The 20,327-nt window shown below is 41.6% G+C and overlaps 1 protein-coding gene across 1 annotated transcript; it reads left to right on the forward strand.

Annotated features, from left to right (window-relative positions):
- The first annotated feature begins 11,852 nt into the window (after positions 1 to 11,852).
- LOC131242577 (LRR receptor-like serine/threonine-protein kinase RGI2) lies at positions 11,853 to 15,893 on the forward strand. The gene is made up of 2 exons (XM_058241306.1): positions 11,853 to 14,786; positions 15,302 to 15,893. The coding sequence occupies exons 1-2, from the start codon at positions 11,954 to 11,956 to the stop codon at positions 15,781 to 15,783; spliced, it is 3,315 nt and encodes a 1,104-aa protein (XP_058097289.1). The 5' UTR covers positions 11,853 to 11,953; the 3' UTR covers positions 15,784 to 15,893.
- The last annotated feature ends 4,434 nt before the right edge of the window (positions 15,894 to 20,327 follow it).

A 20,327-nucleotide genomic window follows, 5' to 3' on the forward strand; every position in this document is an offset into this window, starting at 1 on the left:
ATTACAAGAAGTTCGAAGATGATTTCTCTTTTTGAATAGATAATAACACTGTATGAAAAAAAGGTTTATTGTTTCTAAATAATTTAGTTTCAAGATTGTTGGAAATTAGTATTGAAAATAGTATACATATTTTTTGAAAAACAAAAACAAAAAACAAAAATAGAATATAAAAGACATTAAAAGAGGACTTATTATTTTGACTTAAGGCATAAATGAGTCACTCGGCTTGAAACCAAATTTGTCCTCCTTAAATTGCATTCCAAGTGCAACAAAAGTCATGCCATTGGTCTTCCGGATACAATGACTATGACATAGTTCTAGCGGTGCACTCATTTGATGAGGACATCGTGCACACGCACGCTCGCACACCACCACCCTTACGCACGTACGTACGCAAAAGGAGGACCCCACTATCGATCTGGCTCAATGACGACGTCCAAGGAGGGCCTCCTAGCTAGAAGCCAAGTTTTGGTTTAGAAAAGTGCCCCGATAGTCAAGAAAAGCCCACCATGGGATCTCATGATCGTGGCCCACTCGTAGGATTAGTTTTATATTTTAAGTTTTGCTTATTATTATTATTTAGAACATCGTGAATGCTTTAGATTTCCTTGTTTGGTTTTTTATTTTAGTTTACTTCATCGCCAAGTAATAGGTGTCGCACATGGTGCGAGTTTTTGAGTATAGAGTTCTCCCTATAAATAGGCACCCTTTGTAGTTCTTTTCACTTCATTGAAGTTAATAAAAAATTTTTACTTTATTTTTCTGCTCTCTTCGTGAGTTGTGGAAGAATTCAAAAGTGGGTGCGAAGCCCTCCCTTTTCGAATGGCTAACTACCGTGGTGCGAAGTCACATTGATCCCAATTCACCCCCATCTTCCATCATCTTTTTTTCCATCTTCCCCCACCATCCGTACTTCGAATTTATCCTTTTGTTGCATCAGATTTCTTCATTACAGCAGGTTTTCAGATTTCGGTCCGTATGCGAGCTAAAACTTCGGCGGAGCACCACGCACAAACCGTACATCGGATCGAGCTGAGATTTGAGGGTTTTAGAGTCCATCCCTGGCCGACCAGGGCTAAGGTAGCCTTTTTCTGAATAGTGGGCCTCACACAGTGCGGCTGGAATCACACGCACGTCCATCTGGGCCATTGTTGCTGTCCACACGCGGGATCATCTTTTGGCTCAGATTTTTATCATCTTTTATCCTCTCATAACCATTTTTCATGAATCCTAATCCTAAATTACATGATCCCTAAGTGATTTACCCCTTTTTTTATCATCTTAGGGTTCCTTGAATTGAAATTAGGGAATCCCTTGGATTAGAGACTGATTTTTATGCATGAGTAGTTGATTTTATTTCCCTTTGACATCGTTTGGTTTATAATTTTTATTAGTGTAGTCCTAGCCTGTATCGGCTTGGACCCGCATAGATTCCCCTTTTAATTGAATGTTTGGATTTTCATGTGGGACGTGGAATTTGTGTGATTGTTTCTGAATTGGTAAGATCTAAGCCTAAAATCTTGCATATCATATTTAATTTTCCATGTCCTGCATCATCATTGTACATAGGCTTGAATCATCACTCTAACCCAAAATGAATTGACTCGGTGGTGAACTCAATTGCAAAAACAACAATAAACTAGAGACTTTTCAACAGGCATAAAGAGAAACTTGTTTTATATGCATGTAAAAACTACGTTTTTGGATTGAAAAAGCCCCCCGCCCAAACCTTAGACTTAGCTCAGCATAGCTCTATGTGTGCGCGCTTCATAAAAATGATCCAACCCAAACATCCATACCTCTTCGGCGGCTCAAACCTTATACAACCCACATTACTAATTGTATGCTAAAAAATTATAATGTTCATTTTTAATATGGGACAATGAGAGCCACTAAAAGATAAAACATCTTTTACAAATTGAAAGAAATAAGTAAACTTTTTTGAAACACAACCTTTATTTAAAATTAAAAAAAAATAAAAAAAAAACTTTTTAAATACAACATCTTTTTACCTAGCTTAGGTAGGATATATCTTCGTTTTCTTTTCTTTTTTCTTTTTCTTCCTTCCTTGGATTGGGGTGTGAGTTTTTATCTTCTACCCTTGGTCTCTTGTGATTTTTTGACCATTGGTCCTTTGGGATTAATAAATTTTGCTGATCTTCTAAAAAAAAATTTTAAAAAATGCAAAATGACATGGTTTGTAAGGCCATCAAAACTCACCGAATCTCCTAACTAAATGTACATGTAACACCAGCAAAAACCAAACCATGCTCGAATCTCATAACCACCTGGTGGACAACCGATCGAAAACCATTTTCCAACCTACTGTTTAAAAATGGACCCCACTTTGCTTGTAGAATGGTTGAGATAGCTATGGTGACGGCGACACCACCTATAAAGTGCTGTTTAGTAAGAAGGCAATTTCATTTTCTAATCCATCTTTAGCTTGCTAATTCTGTAAGCAAATGAACTAGTGCTTGAACATTAGGTCACAGGTCTGATATTTTATAGGTCCCAAGTTCACTAGATCCTATCATTGACCAGCCATGTGGGGCCCATTTCCCTAAGTCATCAAAACATTTATGTGATGGCGGGCTGAGCGTGGATAGACATGACCCAGAAATTCCTTAAGACTTGAGAATATTAGCTTCAAGATATTTGGCCTTTTATGGTCTAATTTCAACCTTCTTGAAGTGCCTAGCTAGGCTATACCTATTTGAAGGGTTGGAACTTTTTCATGTGGTCCGGCAGTGGGGCCCATGACATGAACGTTTTGGACCACTGATGACTGGACCATGTGCCTAACATGTACAAACTGAAAGCCGGGATGGCTTTGTACAAAGGTTTGGCGAGCACTGTGGACAGATCTGAATGGCTTCTTCTCGGTGGCATTATATGCAAAGTGAAAAATGGATTATGGTGTGAGTTTGCCACTGTTTTGTAAATGGTGAGAGAGTCATCTACGGTGCAAAGAGGGTATGTTCTCATCAGTCCATACCGTCGACTCGACTATGGACGGAGAGTATATCTGGAAATTAGATCGATCGGGTGATCCTAACTATTCCATCAGTGTCCATCAAATGGACAGTTCAAAGAAATGCTCAACAGACCAAATTCAACAGCGGTTATCATACGGTTCAAATGGTCCGATCATTGTAACTCTGGGCAATGCTCCATCCATGATGGAGAACCAAGATTTGGACGGCCTGGATCGGCATACATGCCTGACAGGTCTAGATGCATGGTTGAAGAATAGGGGGGGTAATTTGGTCATTTTAAAGGAAGTCGTGGAAGGGATATGAGGAAAAAAGAGTGGATTAGGTGCGTCCTTTAACGTGGGGCCATCTTTTTGTATGTATTATATATCCACGCCGTCCATCCATTTTTCTAGATCATTTTAGGGAATGATGCCAAAAATAAAACAGATCCAAATCTCAGATGGACCATACCATAAGAAACAGTGCTGATCGACCATTAAAAGCTTCTTGTGGGTCACAAAAGTTTTAGATCAAGCTGATATTTGTTTTTCCACTTCATTCAGGTTTATGTGACCTTATCAACAGGTTGGATGGAAAATAAACATTACAAAACTATTACGGTGGGCCCTATGAAGTTCTTAATGGTGAGGCGTTCAATCACCACTGTTTCCTATATCATGGTCCACCTAAGATTCCAATACGCTTCATTTTCGGTCTCATGCCCTAAAATATTCTGAAAAAACGGATGGACGGCGTGGATGTAGAATACATACATCAAGGTTTGGGGACCACATGAGGAAAATGTTTAGGGACCATCACATTCAAATACAAGCTGTAGAGCTTGTATTGTCAATTGGGTGCAGATGGTTCATGTATTTTTGGAGGGGCCAGAGGTTCATGTATGAGGAATGGGTTGGGTGGCCCATCACATTCACATTCATCCACAACAAACTACAAAAAAAATCCTCATCCTTTCGAAAGGTCAGCTTTTTGCTTGTCCTTGATACTGGATCTCTCTTGTAGCTTTTCCTCACCTTTTCCATGATTTTTGGATTTTTCCAACATATACCGAAATTATTTTTTTGTTGCTATTTTCCTTAGGGGAGTTTTTGATACTCGTGAGATGGATGTACTTGATACTCGGGCACTCGATGTTCTACACGTGGCATATATTAACTCAAGTTAGAGTGTCTAAATTGTGGAACCTGCTGCGTTGAGTTACAGTCCCAAAAATCAGATTGGTTGAATAATCTGATCTGTGGACACTTGTTTATTGAAAGAGGACCATAGGATTTTTTATTTTTAACCGTCCAATGTGTGTCCACTAATCCCATAGTGATATGTTCGAATAAGCTTGATTTTTAGTTCATGATAAATCCAAGCGAGGAATAATAATTTTGACGGTTTAATTTGATTTATCTACATGGGATGTGCAGAATTTCCAATTGCCTGCGTATCATCCATCATGCTCTTCCAGAGTATCAAAGTTTTTCTCTTTCGCTTAAGCTAATGCTAATCGTTTGGGGCCCAGTCCAGTTGTCTCGGGCACACCAAGTTGGACGCGGATTTCCTGCCAAAGCCTTTCGCAGGAAGCTCCTGCGCTGGGAACGCACGTGGGACCCACTGGGATGTTTGTGAGAAATCCTCACCGTCCATCCATTTTGTGAGTTCATTTTAGGACATGAGGCCAAAGATGAATAGTATCCAATGCTCAAGTGTGCCGAAAACGTGATAATTAAACATCCACAGTTGAAATATTCATGGGGCCACAGAAGTTTTGAATCACGATAATATTTGTGTTTTCAGTTCATCCCAGTAGGAATGACGTTATTAACGGTGTGGATGGCATGTAAACATCACTTTCGAACCCAGGGAGATTTCAACAGTGGGAATTTCCCTAAATACTTTTTCTTTTAGTGCGGCCCACTTGAGTCTTGGATCCTATTCGATTTTGGTATAATTTCCTAAAATTATCTCAAAAAACGGATAGACGGAGTGGATTCCTGACAAACATTACAGTGGGCCCCATCTGCATTCCCAGCGCAGGACTTTCGCAGGAAATCCGCGTCCCACCAAGTTGGAGCTCAGCGGTGCTCTTTGGAAGCGGATTGGCTGGTGTACGGCACACAGCTATATTGCTGGTGTATTGACGTCAGCAAGTTTTGTGGGTCCCATCCTGAGGTATGTGTTATATCCAAACCTTCCATCCATTTCTCGAGCTCGTCGTGATGCTTGAGACAAAACATAAGACAGATCTAACGATCAAGTGGACCACACTGCAAAAAGCAGTCAGGGATTGAACGTCTGCCATTGAAACCCTTTTGGGATTCACAGAAGTTTTGGATCAATATGAAATTCGTTTTTCCTCTTTATCCAGGTCTTTGTGACCTTATGAACAGATTGGATGGAAAATAAATGTTATGGTGGGCCCTAAGAAATTTTTAACAGTGAAAATCATTATCTCCGCTGCTATTTGTGGTGTGGTCCATTTGATCTTTGATACGATTATTTTTTGGATGATACTCTAAAATCATCTCGAAAAATGGATGAACGGTGTGGATATAATAAATACATCATTTTGGGCCCATGTAACTTTGATCTCCTTTGAACCGTTCGTACAACTTGGAGATCGAGGAGCGTCAGCGCTCGTCTTCGCAGGACACGTACGTACACCAGCTATATAGTTGGGGTGTGGTACACCAGCCAATCCGCTTCCGCTTTTGGATGAGTGGAGGGTCAAATCATCGATCTGGGACGTATATTGGATTTTCACTCACGTTTTTATGGGCCCCACGAAATTTTATACCTATCAGATGAACTTTTTCATTTGATCAATTGCATGCAAAATGGACGATCTGGATCAAAGAAATTCCAGTGGTCAATACGAATAGGATTTTTTTGGGGTCAAAATAAGGAGGATGATTTGATCAGACGGCCATAAACATCCCTATGTAGCTTTGCAAACTGAAGTTCATAAAAAGAGAGGTCAATATTTGGACGGTTGGCATCATTCGATGAGGGAGATTATTTATTTATTTATTTTTTGTGGTGTCACATGAATAACAGAGCGAGCCCAATGAGCGGTCCAGATCAATGATTAGACTTTCAACGTATTGTGTGGTTCCGCAGCCACTTAAGAGCACCATTGCACAACCGGGACGACATGGAAGCGGATTGGGTGGGGCCCAACACCACTGCGCAGTAGGGACCATGGCGATGTATATGTTTATCCATGCCGTCCATTCATTTTTTCAGCTCATTTTAGGGCATTAATCCAAAAATGAAGAGATCAAAGGTTCGAGTGGATCACACAACAGGAAACAGTGATGATTTTACGTCTACAGTTAAAAACTTCTTGGGGACACAAAAGTTTTGGATCGTGTTTTTCCTTCGTCCAGGTCTTTTTTACCTGACCAAAGATACAAAAGTAGCCGATATTCGTGTTTTCCCTTCATCCAGGTCTATTTTGGCTTATCCCCATGTTGGATGTAAAATAAACATTACAGTGGGCCGTAGGAAGGTTTCAACTATGTATGTCATTATCCCCCACATTCCTATAGTGTGGTCCACTTGAGATTCTGATCTACTTCGTTTTTGGAATCATTTGCTAAATTGAGCTGGAAAAATGGATGGACGAAGTGGATATTAAACACAAGCATCATGGTGGGCTCCACAGAGCCCAACATCACCTAGCTGGGTGGTGTTGGGTCCCACCCAATCCGCTCTGGCCCGCACAGAGCCCAACACCACTAATCCAGCGGATTGCCTGGTGTATCACACATCACCGACCTGTCTGGTCTGGGTACGTGTCGTCTGATGACGAGCGCTGACACGGAAACGGATTGGCTACTCCCCCTGCCACCAGCTCGGTGGCTGGTGGTCGGTGCTATGTGGGCCCCACCATGATGTATGTGTTTCATCCATTCCGTTCATCCATTTTTACAGATCATTTTATGGCTTGACTCCAAAAATGAGAGGGATATAAATCTCTTGGATCATACCACATGAAAACAATAATGATTGGATATCCACCATTAAAATCCTCCTAAGACCCACTATACTGTTTATTTGACATCCAATCTGTTGACTAGGTCATTCGAGCCCAGATGAAGAGAAAAAACAAAGATCAGCTTGATCTAAAACTTTTATGGTCCCCAAAATGTTTTTAATGGTTGACCCTTATTCTACACTGTTTCTTGTAATGTGGCCGACTTAAGATTTGGATATACCTCATTTTTCGACTCATATTATAAAATGATTTCTAAAAATAGATGAATGACATGGATGAAACAAATACATCATGGTGGATCCCACATAGCACCAACCATCAGCCATTGGCCGGTGTCAGTGGAGTAGCCAATCCGTTTCCCGCTGACACCCCCTGACCTTCGAGTGAACGGTTTAATGGAGATCGAAGTTACATAATCCCCAAAATAATGTATTTACTATATCCACACACTGTTCATCCATTTGGAGATATTATTTCAAGGAATGATACAAAAATTAAGTTATATCCAAAGCTCAAGTGGACCACACCACAAATAGCAACGAGGACAATTATTCTCATCATTAAAACATTTGTAATACTTACAATAACGTTTATTTTCCATCCAAAACCTGTTGTAAGGTCACAAGGACCTGGACGAAGAGGAAAAACAAATATGACATTATCAAAAACTACTGTAACCCCACAAGGGTTTCAATGGTAGACGTTCAACTCCCCACTGCTTTTCACAGTGTGGTCCAGTTAATCTTTACATAGTCTTATTTTTTTAGTCCAAGCCTTAGGATAAGATCGTCAAATGGACGGACAGTTTGGATATAACACATTCCTCGTGATTGGACCCACATAACTAGGTGATGTCAACACATCAGCCAGGCCGGTGTGTGTGAGCCAATCCGCTTCCCTATCGATAGAGCTGGGCATCGGACCGAGTCGAATATGATTAGGCCCAACTCGACCAGGTCCGAATTTTGTATGGCCTAATCTGAATTCGGTCGGATCCGAGACCAAGTCCTAGTCCTCTGACCCAATCCGATCCTAACCCATGTTGCCCTGGATCGATTCGAATTCGACTCGGTCAGAAAAACCAAGTCGGATCAGATTGGGCCAGATTCGAATCGATTGTTTTTTTGTGGCCTATAAATAGTTTTTAATGGTCATTCATTATTGTTTTTAGTGGAATAGTCTTCTTGATATTTGAATTTTGTTTCAATTTGGAGCTAGAACCGCTATCATCATTCAAAAAAAAAAAAAAAAAAACAAGAAGAAGAAGAAGAAGAAGAAAGAAAGAAAGAAAGAAAAAAGAAAAAAGAAAAAGAAAAGAGTACCTGTCATCATCCATATCAGAGCGAAGAATGCCATCATCCATTCCATCTCTATCATTTAGAGAAGAAAGAGATGATGACCCATCGAGGTGTTGCTGCAGCAACTTCTCTGTTAAATACATCTCAACCATATCATCATCATCATCTAGAAGGTGCTCAAGCTCATCCCGGTCCTGCAAATTATAGTTGTCAATCATTTATGATAGACAACTTGAAAGCATGAAAAGAAAATAAAAAGATGGTAGATCCTCTATTGGAAGGAAATAGGAAATATCCACCCATCCATTCCCAAGTTCATTTCAATTCACTAAAAATTTCTCAAGTCAAAGCCACATGCCCAAACTAATTTTCTGCATTTTCCAACAATTTGGTGGAAAGACTACATCCAACATTTACAAATCTATCATTTTAGTACGCAGCTCATGTTTTAAAACCCATCCACACACCATGAAAGCAGTTTGCACCATTTAAATTAGCAAAACTCATTTGGAGCCAGAACAGCTGCTTCGAGACTTCTACTCACCTTTAGTAGAAGAAATGACAACCAGATTCCGACCGAGCGACGAGAGGAGAGGAAGAAGAAGAGGAGAGGAAGCTCACACGTTCTCGTTCAGGCGGGAGAGTTTTGGGGAAAAAATCGGCTAGGGTAAAAAGAGGGAGAGGTTTGGGGTAAAAAACGAGCTAGGGTAAAATGTTTGGGTGAAAAAAAAGGTATTTATACTATACTCGACGTCATTCCGGGTCAGGTCTATTCGCGTTGGTTCGGACCCATTTGGTCCGGGTATTCGAACCGGATCTGTTCGGATATAGTGCTATCCGAACCTGATTCAAAATGCATTCGGATCTGGACCATCAAAATCAATCAGGCCCGATCAGACCGTCGATTCTATTTGGAACGGTACCGAGTCGGGTCTGATCGGGTTGGATCCACCGGATCGGGCCTAAGTTGCCCACCTCTACCTATCGATGCCGGATTTCAGGACACCCCCAGGTAAAAAGATCCATAGTCCACGGTACCAGTAGTCCTAGGTCCTCCACATGGTTCCCACGCTCAATTATCAAAACGGTTCACCCTGTTGGCCCACCAATGCTTGATCAACGCTATATAAAAAAAAAATTTCACTTCGTCTAGATAATCTGCTGGGCCTTGCAAATGAACTGTTAAAAATAAAAAGGTCAAAATCAGACGGTGGTGATCACTGACCACGGATCAGGACCCGTCGGATCGGTAATATAGGGTTTTATTTAGTGGGTTTGGTGATTTTCTTAACCGACTATGCAAATCCACGTCCCTTATTATGTTGTTCAGATCGTACGGATGAAAGTACTTCAACCAAACGAGCAGATCCTCCAAAGGCGGGTCATGTATGGTAGTGGGCCCATTGATCACAGTTTCAGGTGGTAGCGTGGACTACTCCGCCTGTCCCTGAACAAAATAGGCTAGATCCGGTCTTCTGTTGCATCATTTTCTAAATGGTGGAGTCTCATCCAACGTCTCATCCAGGCATCCACTATGCGGGCCCCACTGGATGAAGAATGGAAGCGGATTGGCTGGTGTGGAATCGGATTGCGTACTGAGTTACTCAGTACGCTCTTATGGTACTGAGTAAACTTTGTTGGGCCCATCGTGACTGCATGTAGTCTATCCATGCCGTCCATCCGTTTTTCCAGATCATTTTAGTGCTTGAGACCAAAATTTAAATATATCAAAAGCTCAAGTGGACCATATCACAGGAAACAGTGGAAGTATTGATTTCCACCATTGAAACATTCCTAAGGCCCACAGTGGTGTTTATTTGCCATCCAACCAGTTCATAAGATAATACAGACATGGATGAAGGGAAAAACCAAATATAAGGTTGATCTAAAACTTCTGTGGTCCCCAAGAGCTTTTCAACTATAGATATTCAATTCACGCTGTTTCATGGGGTGTGTTACACTTGAGTTTTTGACATCCTTCATTTTTGGTTTGAACACCGAAAATTATCTGGTAAAGTGGATGGACGGAACGGATGAAATGTATGAATGACATTAGGCCCCACATGGTTTACTTAGTACGCTAAGCGTTGAGTTACTCAGTACGCAATCCGCTTCCGGGCTTCCGGCTGGCGTACCTCACACCAGCTATATAGCTGTGGTAGTAAGTTCTGTAGGTCTGATCACGAGGCATGTGTTATATCCAACTGTCCATTCATATCTCATGTTAAGGCTTGAGATGAAAAATAAGATAGATCAACCACACTGAAAAAAGCAGCGGGGATTGAACGTCTACCATTGAAACTCTTTTTAAGGTCACAGATGTTTTGGATCAATAGGAAATAAAATTTTCCCTTCATTGAGGTCTTTGTGACCTTATGGACAGATTGGATGGAAAATAAATATTGTGGTGGGCCTTATGAATTGTTTAATGGTGAAAATCATTATCTCCACTGCTATTTGTGGTGTGGTCCAAATGATCTTTGGATATGATTATTTTTTGGGTAATGCTCTAAAATGATCTCTAAAAAATAAATAAACGGTGTAGATATAATAAATACATCACTGTGGGGCCATGTAACTTTGATCTCCTGTAAACCGTTTGTACAACTCGGAGCTCGAGGAGCGTCAGTGCTCGTCTTCGCACGACACGTACCTACAGCAGCTATATAGCTGATGTGTGGTACACCAGCCAATCCGCTTCCATGAAGCATTGGCTACGAGTATAACTATCAGACTATCTTAACCACACGATACCGTCAGTTGAATTTGGATCCCTGATCGATTTATTTTTATCCGTCCATTTGACGGCCTCCTATTTAACTGTTAGGATTATGCAACCAAGTTACTTTTCATGCAGTGTTCCATCAATAGTACTTCTCACTATTTGAACGGTTTGGAATCTACTCCATCAATAGTTCTCACGATTTGAACGGTTTGGAATCTATGGATCAACGTATCCTGCTACTTGCCACACGTACAGCAGTTGGGTCACCACCATTTATGCCAACCGTCCAGTCCTTTCACGGACTTTTCTCGTGATGTAACCCGACCGCTTCCAGACGGTCGACCGAGTCGAATCGGACTCGGTCGAGTTCGATCCGGTTCGTCACTGCGACTCGTAATTGAGAATAGTGGTTGACTCGGCCCGAATCGACTCAGGACGAGGAATTCTCCGGTGGAAAACGATATACCGAAACTCAGTGTATATAACCTGCACTGTCCAACATGTGGTCCATCACCCTAATCTAGTCCGTCCAATTAGTGGGCCACATCTTGGATGGGCCATGCCAAAGATCTTCACCTGTCAGATATCTCCAACCGTTCGATCAATTGAATTTATTTTGGACCTTGCCCATAACATCCATTGATCATCCAAAACCAGGCCATTGATCTGACTGTCAGGAACATAAAATCAGCAGTCTCTTTGCACATACCTCGCAGATCGAACGGTCCCAAATCCCCAACCTCTGAAATGGATACTGATCCAATTGCAGAGGTGGTTATACACCAAGTTTCAGTCTATAGTCTATCCATGGAACCAATCTGGAACTGAAACTGGAGTAATTGGACAGAAATCCAACATGAATTTCAACTGCTGGAAGCAGTAGTTCCATTAGAACTATAACTACTGAAGAAAGAGAAGCATTACACCAAAACCAAACCTCCCAATGCCTTCAAGCAATCCAATCTCTTTCCTACTCTTCCTTCTCAGCCTTTCAATCTCCCTTCCCATTTCTGCATTGAACCATGAAGGACTCTCCCTCCTTTCATGGCTCTCAAGCTTCAACTCCTCCTCTCCTCTCTTCTCTTCATGGAACCAATCCCACCAAAATCCATGCAATTGGACTTACATCACATGTTCTAGAGATGGGTTAATCTCAGAAATCAAAATCAACTCCATCAATCTCCCTACCACCTTCCCTACTCAGCTATTCTCCTTCAACTCCCTCACCACCATCATCATCTCTAATGCAAACCTCACCGGAGAAATCCCACCATCGATTGTGAACCTATCATCATCGCTGACCACGCTTGATCTTAGCTACAATGCTCTCAGTGGGAGAATCCCACCCGATATGGGAAAGCTATCCGAGTTGATGTCTCTCTCATTGAATTCCAATTTCTTGCAAGGCGAGCTCCCCCCGGAAATTGGCAACTGTTCGAGTCTCCGGAGGCTTGAGCTGTTTGACAACCGGTTCTCTGGAAAGGTCCCAGCAGAAATTGGACGATTGTTGAATCTGGAAATCTTAAGGGCTGGTGGGAATGCGGGAATTCGTGGAGGAATTCCGGCTGAGATTTCAAACTGCAAAGGTCTAGTTTTTTTGGGTCTTGCAGCTACTTCAGTTTCGGGTGAGATTCCAACGAGTTTTGGAGATTTGAAGAATCTCAAGACACTTTCGATTTATACTGCAAATATCTCGGGCAGGATTCCTCCTCAAATTGCAAACACCTCTGCTCTTGAGTATCTGTTCCTATACCAAAACCAACTTTCTGGGGAGATTCCCGCCGAATTGGGCCTGTTGAAGAATCTTAAGAGCATTTTGTTGTGGAGTAACAATCTGACCGGGAATGTTCCTGAAGTGTTTGGGAATTGCACTGATTTGAGAATTATAGACTTGTCTTTGAATTCTCTGACCGGTGAAATTCCACTCTCATATTCTAATTTGGGCAGGTTAGAGGACCTTATATTATCTGAAAACAACATCTCCGGGAGAATTCCGCCTTTCTTGGGGAACTTGTCAAGCCTGAAACAACTGGAAGTGGATAATAATCAACTTTCCGGTGAGATTCCAGTGGAAATCGGGCGGTTGAAGGAGCTGACTCAGTTCTTCGCATGGCAGAATCAGCTCCATGGTAACATACCGTCTGAATTGGGCAATTGCGAAAAGCTTCAAGCATTGGATCTTTCGCACAATTTCCTTACTGGGTCTCTTCCTAATTCTCTGTTCAATCTGAAGAACTTAACTAAACTGTTGCTAATCTCGAATGGGTTTTCGGGAAAGATTCCTCCGGACATTGGCAATTGCACTGGATTGATCCGTCTACGACTGGGATTTAACAGGTTATCAGGCCAAATCCCGCCAGAAATCAGTCTTTTAAGTAGCTTGAGCTTCCTGGAATTGTCAGAAAATCAGTTCTCCGGCGAAATTCCACCAGGAATTGGAAACTGTACTCGTCTAGAAATGCTTGATTTGCATGAAAATAGGCTTCAAGGCAAGATTCCTGCATCCTTTGAATTTCTTGTTTCTCTCAATGTTCTAGACCTTTCAATGAATGGGATCTCAGGTTCTGTTCCTGAGAGCTTAGGAAGGCTCACGACGCTGAATAAACTCATTTTAAATGGCAATTATATTACCGGTACGATTCCCAAGTCCTTGGGTCTTTGCAAGGATCTGCAGTTGCTGGATATGAGCAGCAACAGAATGTCTGGTTTGATTCCTGATGAGATTGGCAATTTGCAAGGACTAGATATCATGTTGAATTTGAGTTGGAATTCTCTTTCGGGCCCGATCCCGGAAGGATTTTCAAAGTTTTCAAAGCTCGCGTACCTAGATCTCTCGCACAACATGTTAGTAGGGAATTTGAGTGTATTGGGTCAGCTCGAAAATCTTGTTTCTTTGGATGTTTCATACAATAATTTCTCAGGTTATCTTCCTGATACTACATTTTTCCGAGAGCTCCCATCGATCTGTCTTTCCGGCAATCAAGAGCTTTGCACTGGTCGGGATGAATGTTTTGTTCAAGTTGGAGATGCCCATGTCAGTGAAAGGCCCGGTCGAAGAAACTCAACTCAAAATGCAGTTCTCCGTGTCGTGCTTAGCATTGCTATAGCTCTGGGATTCATGCTTCTAGGAATACTGCTGGTGATCCGAGCTCGGAAAAGGGCAGTTGGAAGTGATGAAGAAAATGAACATGGGTGGGAGTGGAAGATCACTCAATTTCAGAAGCTGAATTTCTCTCTTGATGATATCGTCACAAAGCTATTGGATTCAAATGTTGTTGGGCAAGGCTCTTCGGGCAAGGTTTATCGGGTTGAGACTCGAATTGGACAGGTGATCGCAGTTAAGAAGCTGTGGCCAGTTAAGATTGGAGAATTTTCAGAGCAGGATTCATTTTCTGCAGAAATTAAGACTCTTGGGTCTATCAGACATAAGAACATAGTAAGGCTTTTGGGTTTTTGTACTAACAAGAATACCAGATTGCTCTTGTTCGATTACATCAGCAATGGGAGTTTGGCTGGATTGCTTCATGAGAAGAAGGTTTTCTTGGACTGGGATTTGAGATTTAAGATTGTTCTTGGAGCAGCACAAGGGCTGTCCTATCTTCACCACGACTGTATTCCTCCGATCGTTCATCGCGATATCAAGGCCAATAACATCTTGATTGGCCTGCAGTTTGAAGCATATCTCGCAGATTTTGGCCTTGCAAAGCTCATTGATTGCTCTGATCATACAAAATCCTGCAATACCGTGGCTGGTTCTTATGGATACATTGCTCCTGGTAAGTGAAAGAGTTTCAGATCTTTCTTTCTTCTTAGTTTTCAGTTTATAATGAAGAATATGCTGATTCAAGAGTCAGAGTACTTGATCAAGCTTTTCCTAACTTAAAATCCTGGTATCATCTGATTATTTTAATTTTTGAATAACAAAATGTCTGAGCTTCTAAGATGAGTTTCTTTCAATTATTTTCTAAGAGAGGCCAATCGAGTTTCTTTGGGTTTTACAAGAATGAATTACCCTTTTAACTCGGCCCGAATCTGGATCAAATCCAGTCGACTCAGTCAGTTTGCAGGAAGACTTTTTAAACTCTAGCTGATGGCTCTTCTGGAATGAACTAAAAATACTAATGCTTTCAGTTTCCGCCGATTGCTTACTTGCAAGCTATTAAATTCAGCAGAGGGAGAAACTGTAATTGAATCTTAGAAATCTCTTCTATGCTTATAACTTCTGCCTGCACTAGCAACATGAGTATTTCTGTTCAACTAACAATCTCTTTATCACCATCATGGATTGCAGAGTATGGATACAGTATGAAAATCACAGAGAAGAGTGATGTCTACAGCTATGGTGTGGTGCTCCTAGAGGTCTTAACTGGGATGCAACCAACCGATCATCGCATCCCAGATGGGACCCACATTGTCAATTGGGTCCGATGGAGACTGCAGAAAACAGGCAGACAGGCCATAGACGTGCTCGACAAGCAACTTCAAGACCATCCAGAGTCTCAGATCCAGGAAATGCTTCAAGTTCTTGGTGTGGCCCTTCTATGTGTGAACCCTTGTCCAGCAGAGAGACCCACCATGAAAGATGTAGCCGTGCTGCTCAAGGAAATCAGGCATGAAACAGAAGAATCCACCAGAGCTGATATGGCTCGTAAGGGATTCATAGACAACACAAAAGCAGCCCACTGCAGCAGTTTCGCTAGACCGTCTGAACCTCTTATCAGATCACCTTCCTTGATCTTCTCTTCCAGTTCCAGTAGGGTAGCCTTTCAGTAAGGAGATTTGAATTGTATGATTGCATGTATGATTGAATCATTAGGTTGTGCAGATTTAGTCTTCCCAAGAGATGGGAGGAGTAGAAATATGTTCAATTGCAGGAAAAATAATCCATAAGGGTGCGTTTGGATTCACATTTGAATCAAATTGCAATTATGAGTCTCATGAAGCAGTTCCCTTCGCATTTCAATTGAGGTTACAGGCTCCAAATTGCAATTACGTTACTTTCAAGTTTGAGTTGGACAACATAAACTGCAATTTTTGTCATTTCTTCTTTGATTAAACTGAATTTTCACAATTCAATTCACTCAAGCATCCAAATGCTTCCTAAGATTTTCATCTTTACCCACTCAGAAGATTGCCCTCCCACTAAAATTGCTAGAAATTCCTCGTGGTGCAAATTCAATGGAGTTTACGGGTTTCTACCGAATCTTAACATTTTCATTTGTTAGTTTACTCTTTTGGCTTATTAGTCTTTAAATCACGAAAATGATTATTTTGAAGAGCTTCTAGGCCAACATGTAGGTTCAAAACATCAAAGCCTACAGATTTATGATGGTTTTGTTTACTTTACCACAACTGGCTGTGGTGGTGGCCTCATTTTTGGCTTTTGCCTTGCCTAACAAAATAAAAACGAAGTGGGTGTATGGAATCTAAGCTGACCCCACAAGTAGGATTTCGGGAATTTCGACTGCTGATGTAAAATAGGAAGATAATGAGAGCATATAAAGATTCTCATTGTTTCTGTCCTTCCTCTTTCAGCACCTAAGAATCTTCATTAAAAAGAAAGATCCAACATTGGATGAAAAGATTCTTTCTCAACACACTCAGCAATATCAATCAAAAGAAAAACAGGGAAAATATGCAAACCACAACACAGAGATTTAAGTGTGGTTCCCTTTCGGTGTGGATTCACACCAATCTACTATGCTCTAAGGCAAAAAACCGAAGAAACAACTCTCAAAACAATGATGTCTTTCTCATTCTCACAACAGAATATATATTACCCCAAAAATGAACTAGGGTTTACATAAAAACGTAAAATTATGAAATTTCCCTCTGGGCAGGAGGAGAATCCCCACACCCCCCCCCCCCCCCCCGGGGCGCGGCTCAACCCAGTGAGCTTAGTACAGTGCCAAATAGATGAACAATACATCTCTGATGATCAGGCTCCACCGATCCTACCACCCAACTACAAGGCATACACCAAAACTGGTGTAGCAACTGCCTTTGGCATCCCATCGGCGAATGTGCCCATTGATCAAGGCATCCAATTGACAGGCCACCTCCTTGATTGGATGAACATTACTTTCTGATCTATGTAGCCGTTCAGATTTTAGACATCCATCCTATAGCAGCTTACTGATCAGATGTTCGTGAGCATCTAATGGGTGCTGCTTAAGTTATGGCTCATTCAAGAGGTGGCCCATGGACTGAATGGCCAAGATTGATGGACATGTGCACTGATGGGATAATGTTTTATAAAATGAGTTTTGGTGTAAAAATTTCCACATAGGATCATTCTACTCGTAGACATACTTGTATGAAACAACCAATGAAAATGACCATGCACACACCAGAAAGAGAACGCCAAAACACCTCTTAAGCATCTGGAATCACTAAAATTCTCTCCTCTTAGAAGACCATAACGCCCTCCCATCGCAGTCTCGACATTGTGGGGCGGGTCCCAATGCCATCTGATTTCCAAGGATGAACGACAATGGCCCTGGCCCCGGCACAAAAACGCTACACCATATTCGGCACTTGATTGAATCTGCCCATCAGCAATTGCACCTTTCACAAGGGGTCCACCGGCCACACACGTAGCTCTCCAACATGTGCAGCTGTCTACAGGCATGGACCCAGAGAAAAGCCATGTTGATAGTAGGATCTCGGTTGGGAATTGAAGTGAAAGGAATGGGACAACAGCCCCATCACTCCACTTGAACAAAGATAAGGACTTCCATGCACCATGTCCAAGTCCTTGGAATGTTGCTTTGCTTGTGGTTGTCTATCCCATCTTTACAGTTGGGTGAGCTTCCCCACACGCCATCATCCTATAATAGCTGACAATGCAAGCCACAATCAAACACAAATGTCCTAAATACTATGGGACACTGCCCTCACAAGTAATTAGGATTTTAGTAATCAATGTTCTAGAATTTTTCAGGTGTACTACAGGTTTCTACACCATGGAGCAGAGCCCTGAAAGTAACCATTTGGGGGACCCGACCATCACATCATTGACGCCATGGTTTCAACATCAGATGACCCACCAAAGAGAAAATGTCACTGTTCAAATTATTATTTTTATTTTAGATATTTTTTAAAATTTTATTAGATATTTAACTTATTATTTTAGTTTTTTAATTACATATTAGTTGGATATTCAATTACTAAACTATCTGGCTTATATCTGAGTTCTTTGGATAACATCAGTATACAACTTATATCGGACTACGGATATTGCAATATTTGCCCCATATTCTACTCATTTACAACTCAATCAAGTGGGCAACGGTTATTAAACTTCCTCCATTATATAGAAAGATCACTTGTACAGAAGCGTAGGAAATGAACGGAGCGGGATGAATCTTGACAATTTGATGAGATGATTTTTATGATTTTTTATACAACCAAACTCACCTCAAAGGAATGACAAAGATAAATTACATGCAATAATGATATTAATGATAAAGGGCTCTCACATTACCCTCTTGCTTTATGTGGCAAGCGGGATAATTTTTTCCTCAAAATCTCATAAAGAGGGATACAGCATGAAGGATGACAGCATTATCATGAGTAGTCGGGTACTCCGGAAGGAAAATAAACAAGAATTATTTATAAGTGTGCAAATGGGACCCGATCAGATAATGATGAGTCTTGGCATGAAATTGGACCCACCAAGTTCCGTCTAGGCCCCAATACCGCTCCAATCAAGTCCAAAACCTCTCAAAATCGACCCAACCATGCCTAGAACCTGACTTCTAAATGTGTTGAATCTACCCAAAAATAGCCCAGGTGTCACGCCCCAAACTCGGAAACCAGGCTCACAAAATTTCCGATTGCCGAATCCGGTGCCGACAGCCTCCGTAGTACCCCATTCTCGGCTCCCAGCATTCATACGCCAAATTCCGATCCTGGGATCCTACAAGGAGGATTTTCAACATGAATTTGTTTCGTAAGAAGCATAACCACAAATATACCAAAATCATAAGAACAACATCATCACTACATATCCACTAATATAATCATTTGAGTACAATACTAAAAAAGAAATACATGCATATAATAAAATATTCAGAAGCTCTGCCGCACGTTCCTGCCCCAGCTTGACTGCGTCCTATCGTTACCTGCACGCATCTATCGTGCATAAGCTCATAGAAAGCTTAGAGGGTAGTGTAAGTGTGTGCACGAGATAAGCGTTAAGCATTCAATACAATGCCTTAATTATACAATATCGGAGTTACTGGCATGAATCATACGATATCAAAGCAAGCGGAAATACTGCAAGTCCATAAGAATATCATCAACCTCATCCAGGATATGCGATGAAAAGACATAACAATTCAATGTCATATACTAAGAAAGTAATGTAAATTGGCTATGTAATGCGGAAACACAATGAACTAGATATCAGATATCGAGGATGCAATGCAATATGCAATTCGGGAGAGCTACAAATACCATCAGCCTTATCTAGGTCATATAAATGCAGAAATATAGTAACCCAAAATGCCATATGCCGTGGATGTAATGCGATGTGCGGTGCGAATGGAATGACCATACTAGAGTGTGAAGTCAGGATGATAGTACGTAGTATCGCAGGCTATGAGGTCCATCAGAAGGGACTTCTATCCAAACTAGTCTCATACCTAATTTGGATAGTCAGATTCAATGTGGCAAATTCCTGATCTTAGGTTAGTCGCGCACCCCAACTGAAATCTTGACCATTACAAATGTACACGTAACAAATAGTTGCGCACCACCAGCCCAAGTGGATAGTGAATGAATGAATATGCAACTCCTACTCAATAAGTCCACATATTAGTACTGTTCATCTCTGGGATCATCACCGGAGTCTAGTACACTCTACACCAACTTGCCGCCACATCAAGCGCACAACTGGATAAGTGGAAAAGACCTCACTATCCGCCTGGCCAGTAGTCAGCCAATATATACCCGGCATATCGATAGCGGACCCATTCATGAGCTGGTCAAACTCAGTCTAGCTATGCCTACTCCCTCAGGCGGGTAAGGACACACCCCTCCCAACCGACCACGACACAGTGGGAGACGCAGCGTACTAGTATACGGCCCTCATGCGCTCATATATATCGGTCTAGATATTGAGGCATCTTCTGGTACCAAGAGGGTGTAGGAATTTTCATCCAGGGCCATTTATGGCAGCCCGATGCTAATAACAGATTTTCAGTATCTCATCTGTCCATCCACGATGTGCCTGTGAAGGCTACAACCCTGATGTCGCTAGGGCGTACAGTAATCACAATACACAATGCAAGGTGCATGAGTCATACAATTCA

This window comes from Magnolia sinica, chromosome 4 (assembly GCF_029962835.1).
Source record: "Magnolia sinica isolate HGM2019 chromosome 4, MsV1, whole genome shotgun sequence".
In the NCBI taxonomy this organism is placed as follows: domain Eukaryota; kingdom Viridiplantae; phylum Streptophyta; class Magnoliopsida; order Magnoliales; family Magnoliaceae; genus Magnolia; species Magnolia sinica.

What these genes read in the sequence shown, in the direction of transcription:
- LOC131242577 (XM_058241306.1), top strand. Translation starts at nt 11,954, where the DNA reads ATGCCTTCAAGCAATCCAATCTCTTTCCTACTCTTCCTTCTCAGCCTT. An exon ending in TTATGGATACATTGCTCCTG is followed by an intron (nt 14,787 to 15,301) that starts GTAAGTGAAAGA and finishes CATGGATTGCAG; the next exon opens with AGTATGGATACAGTATGAAA.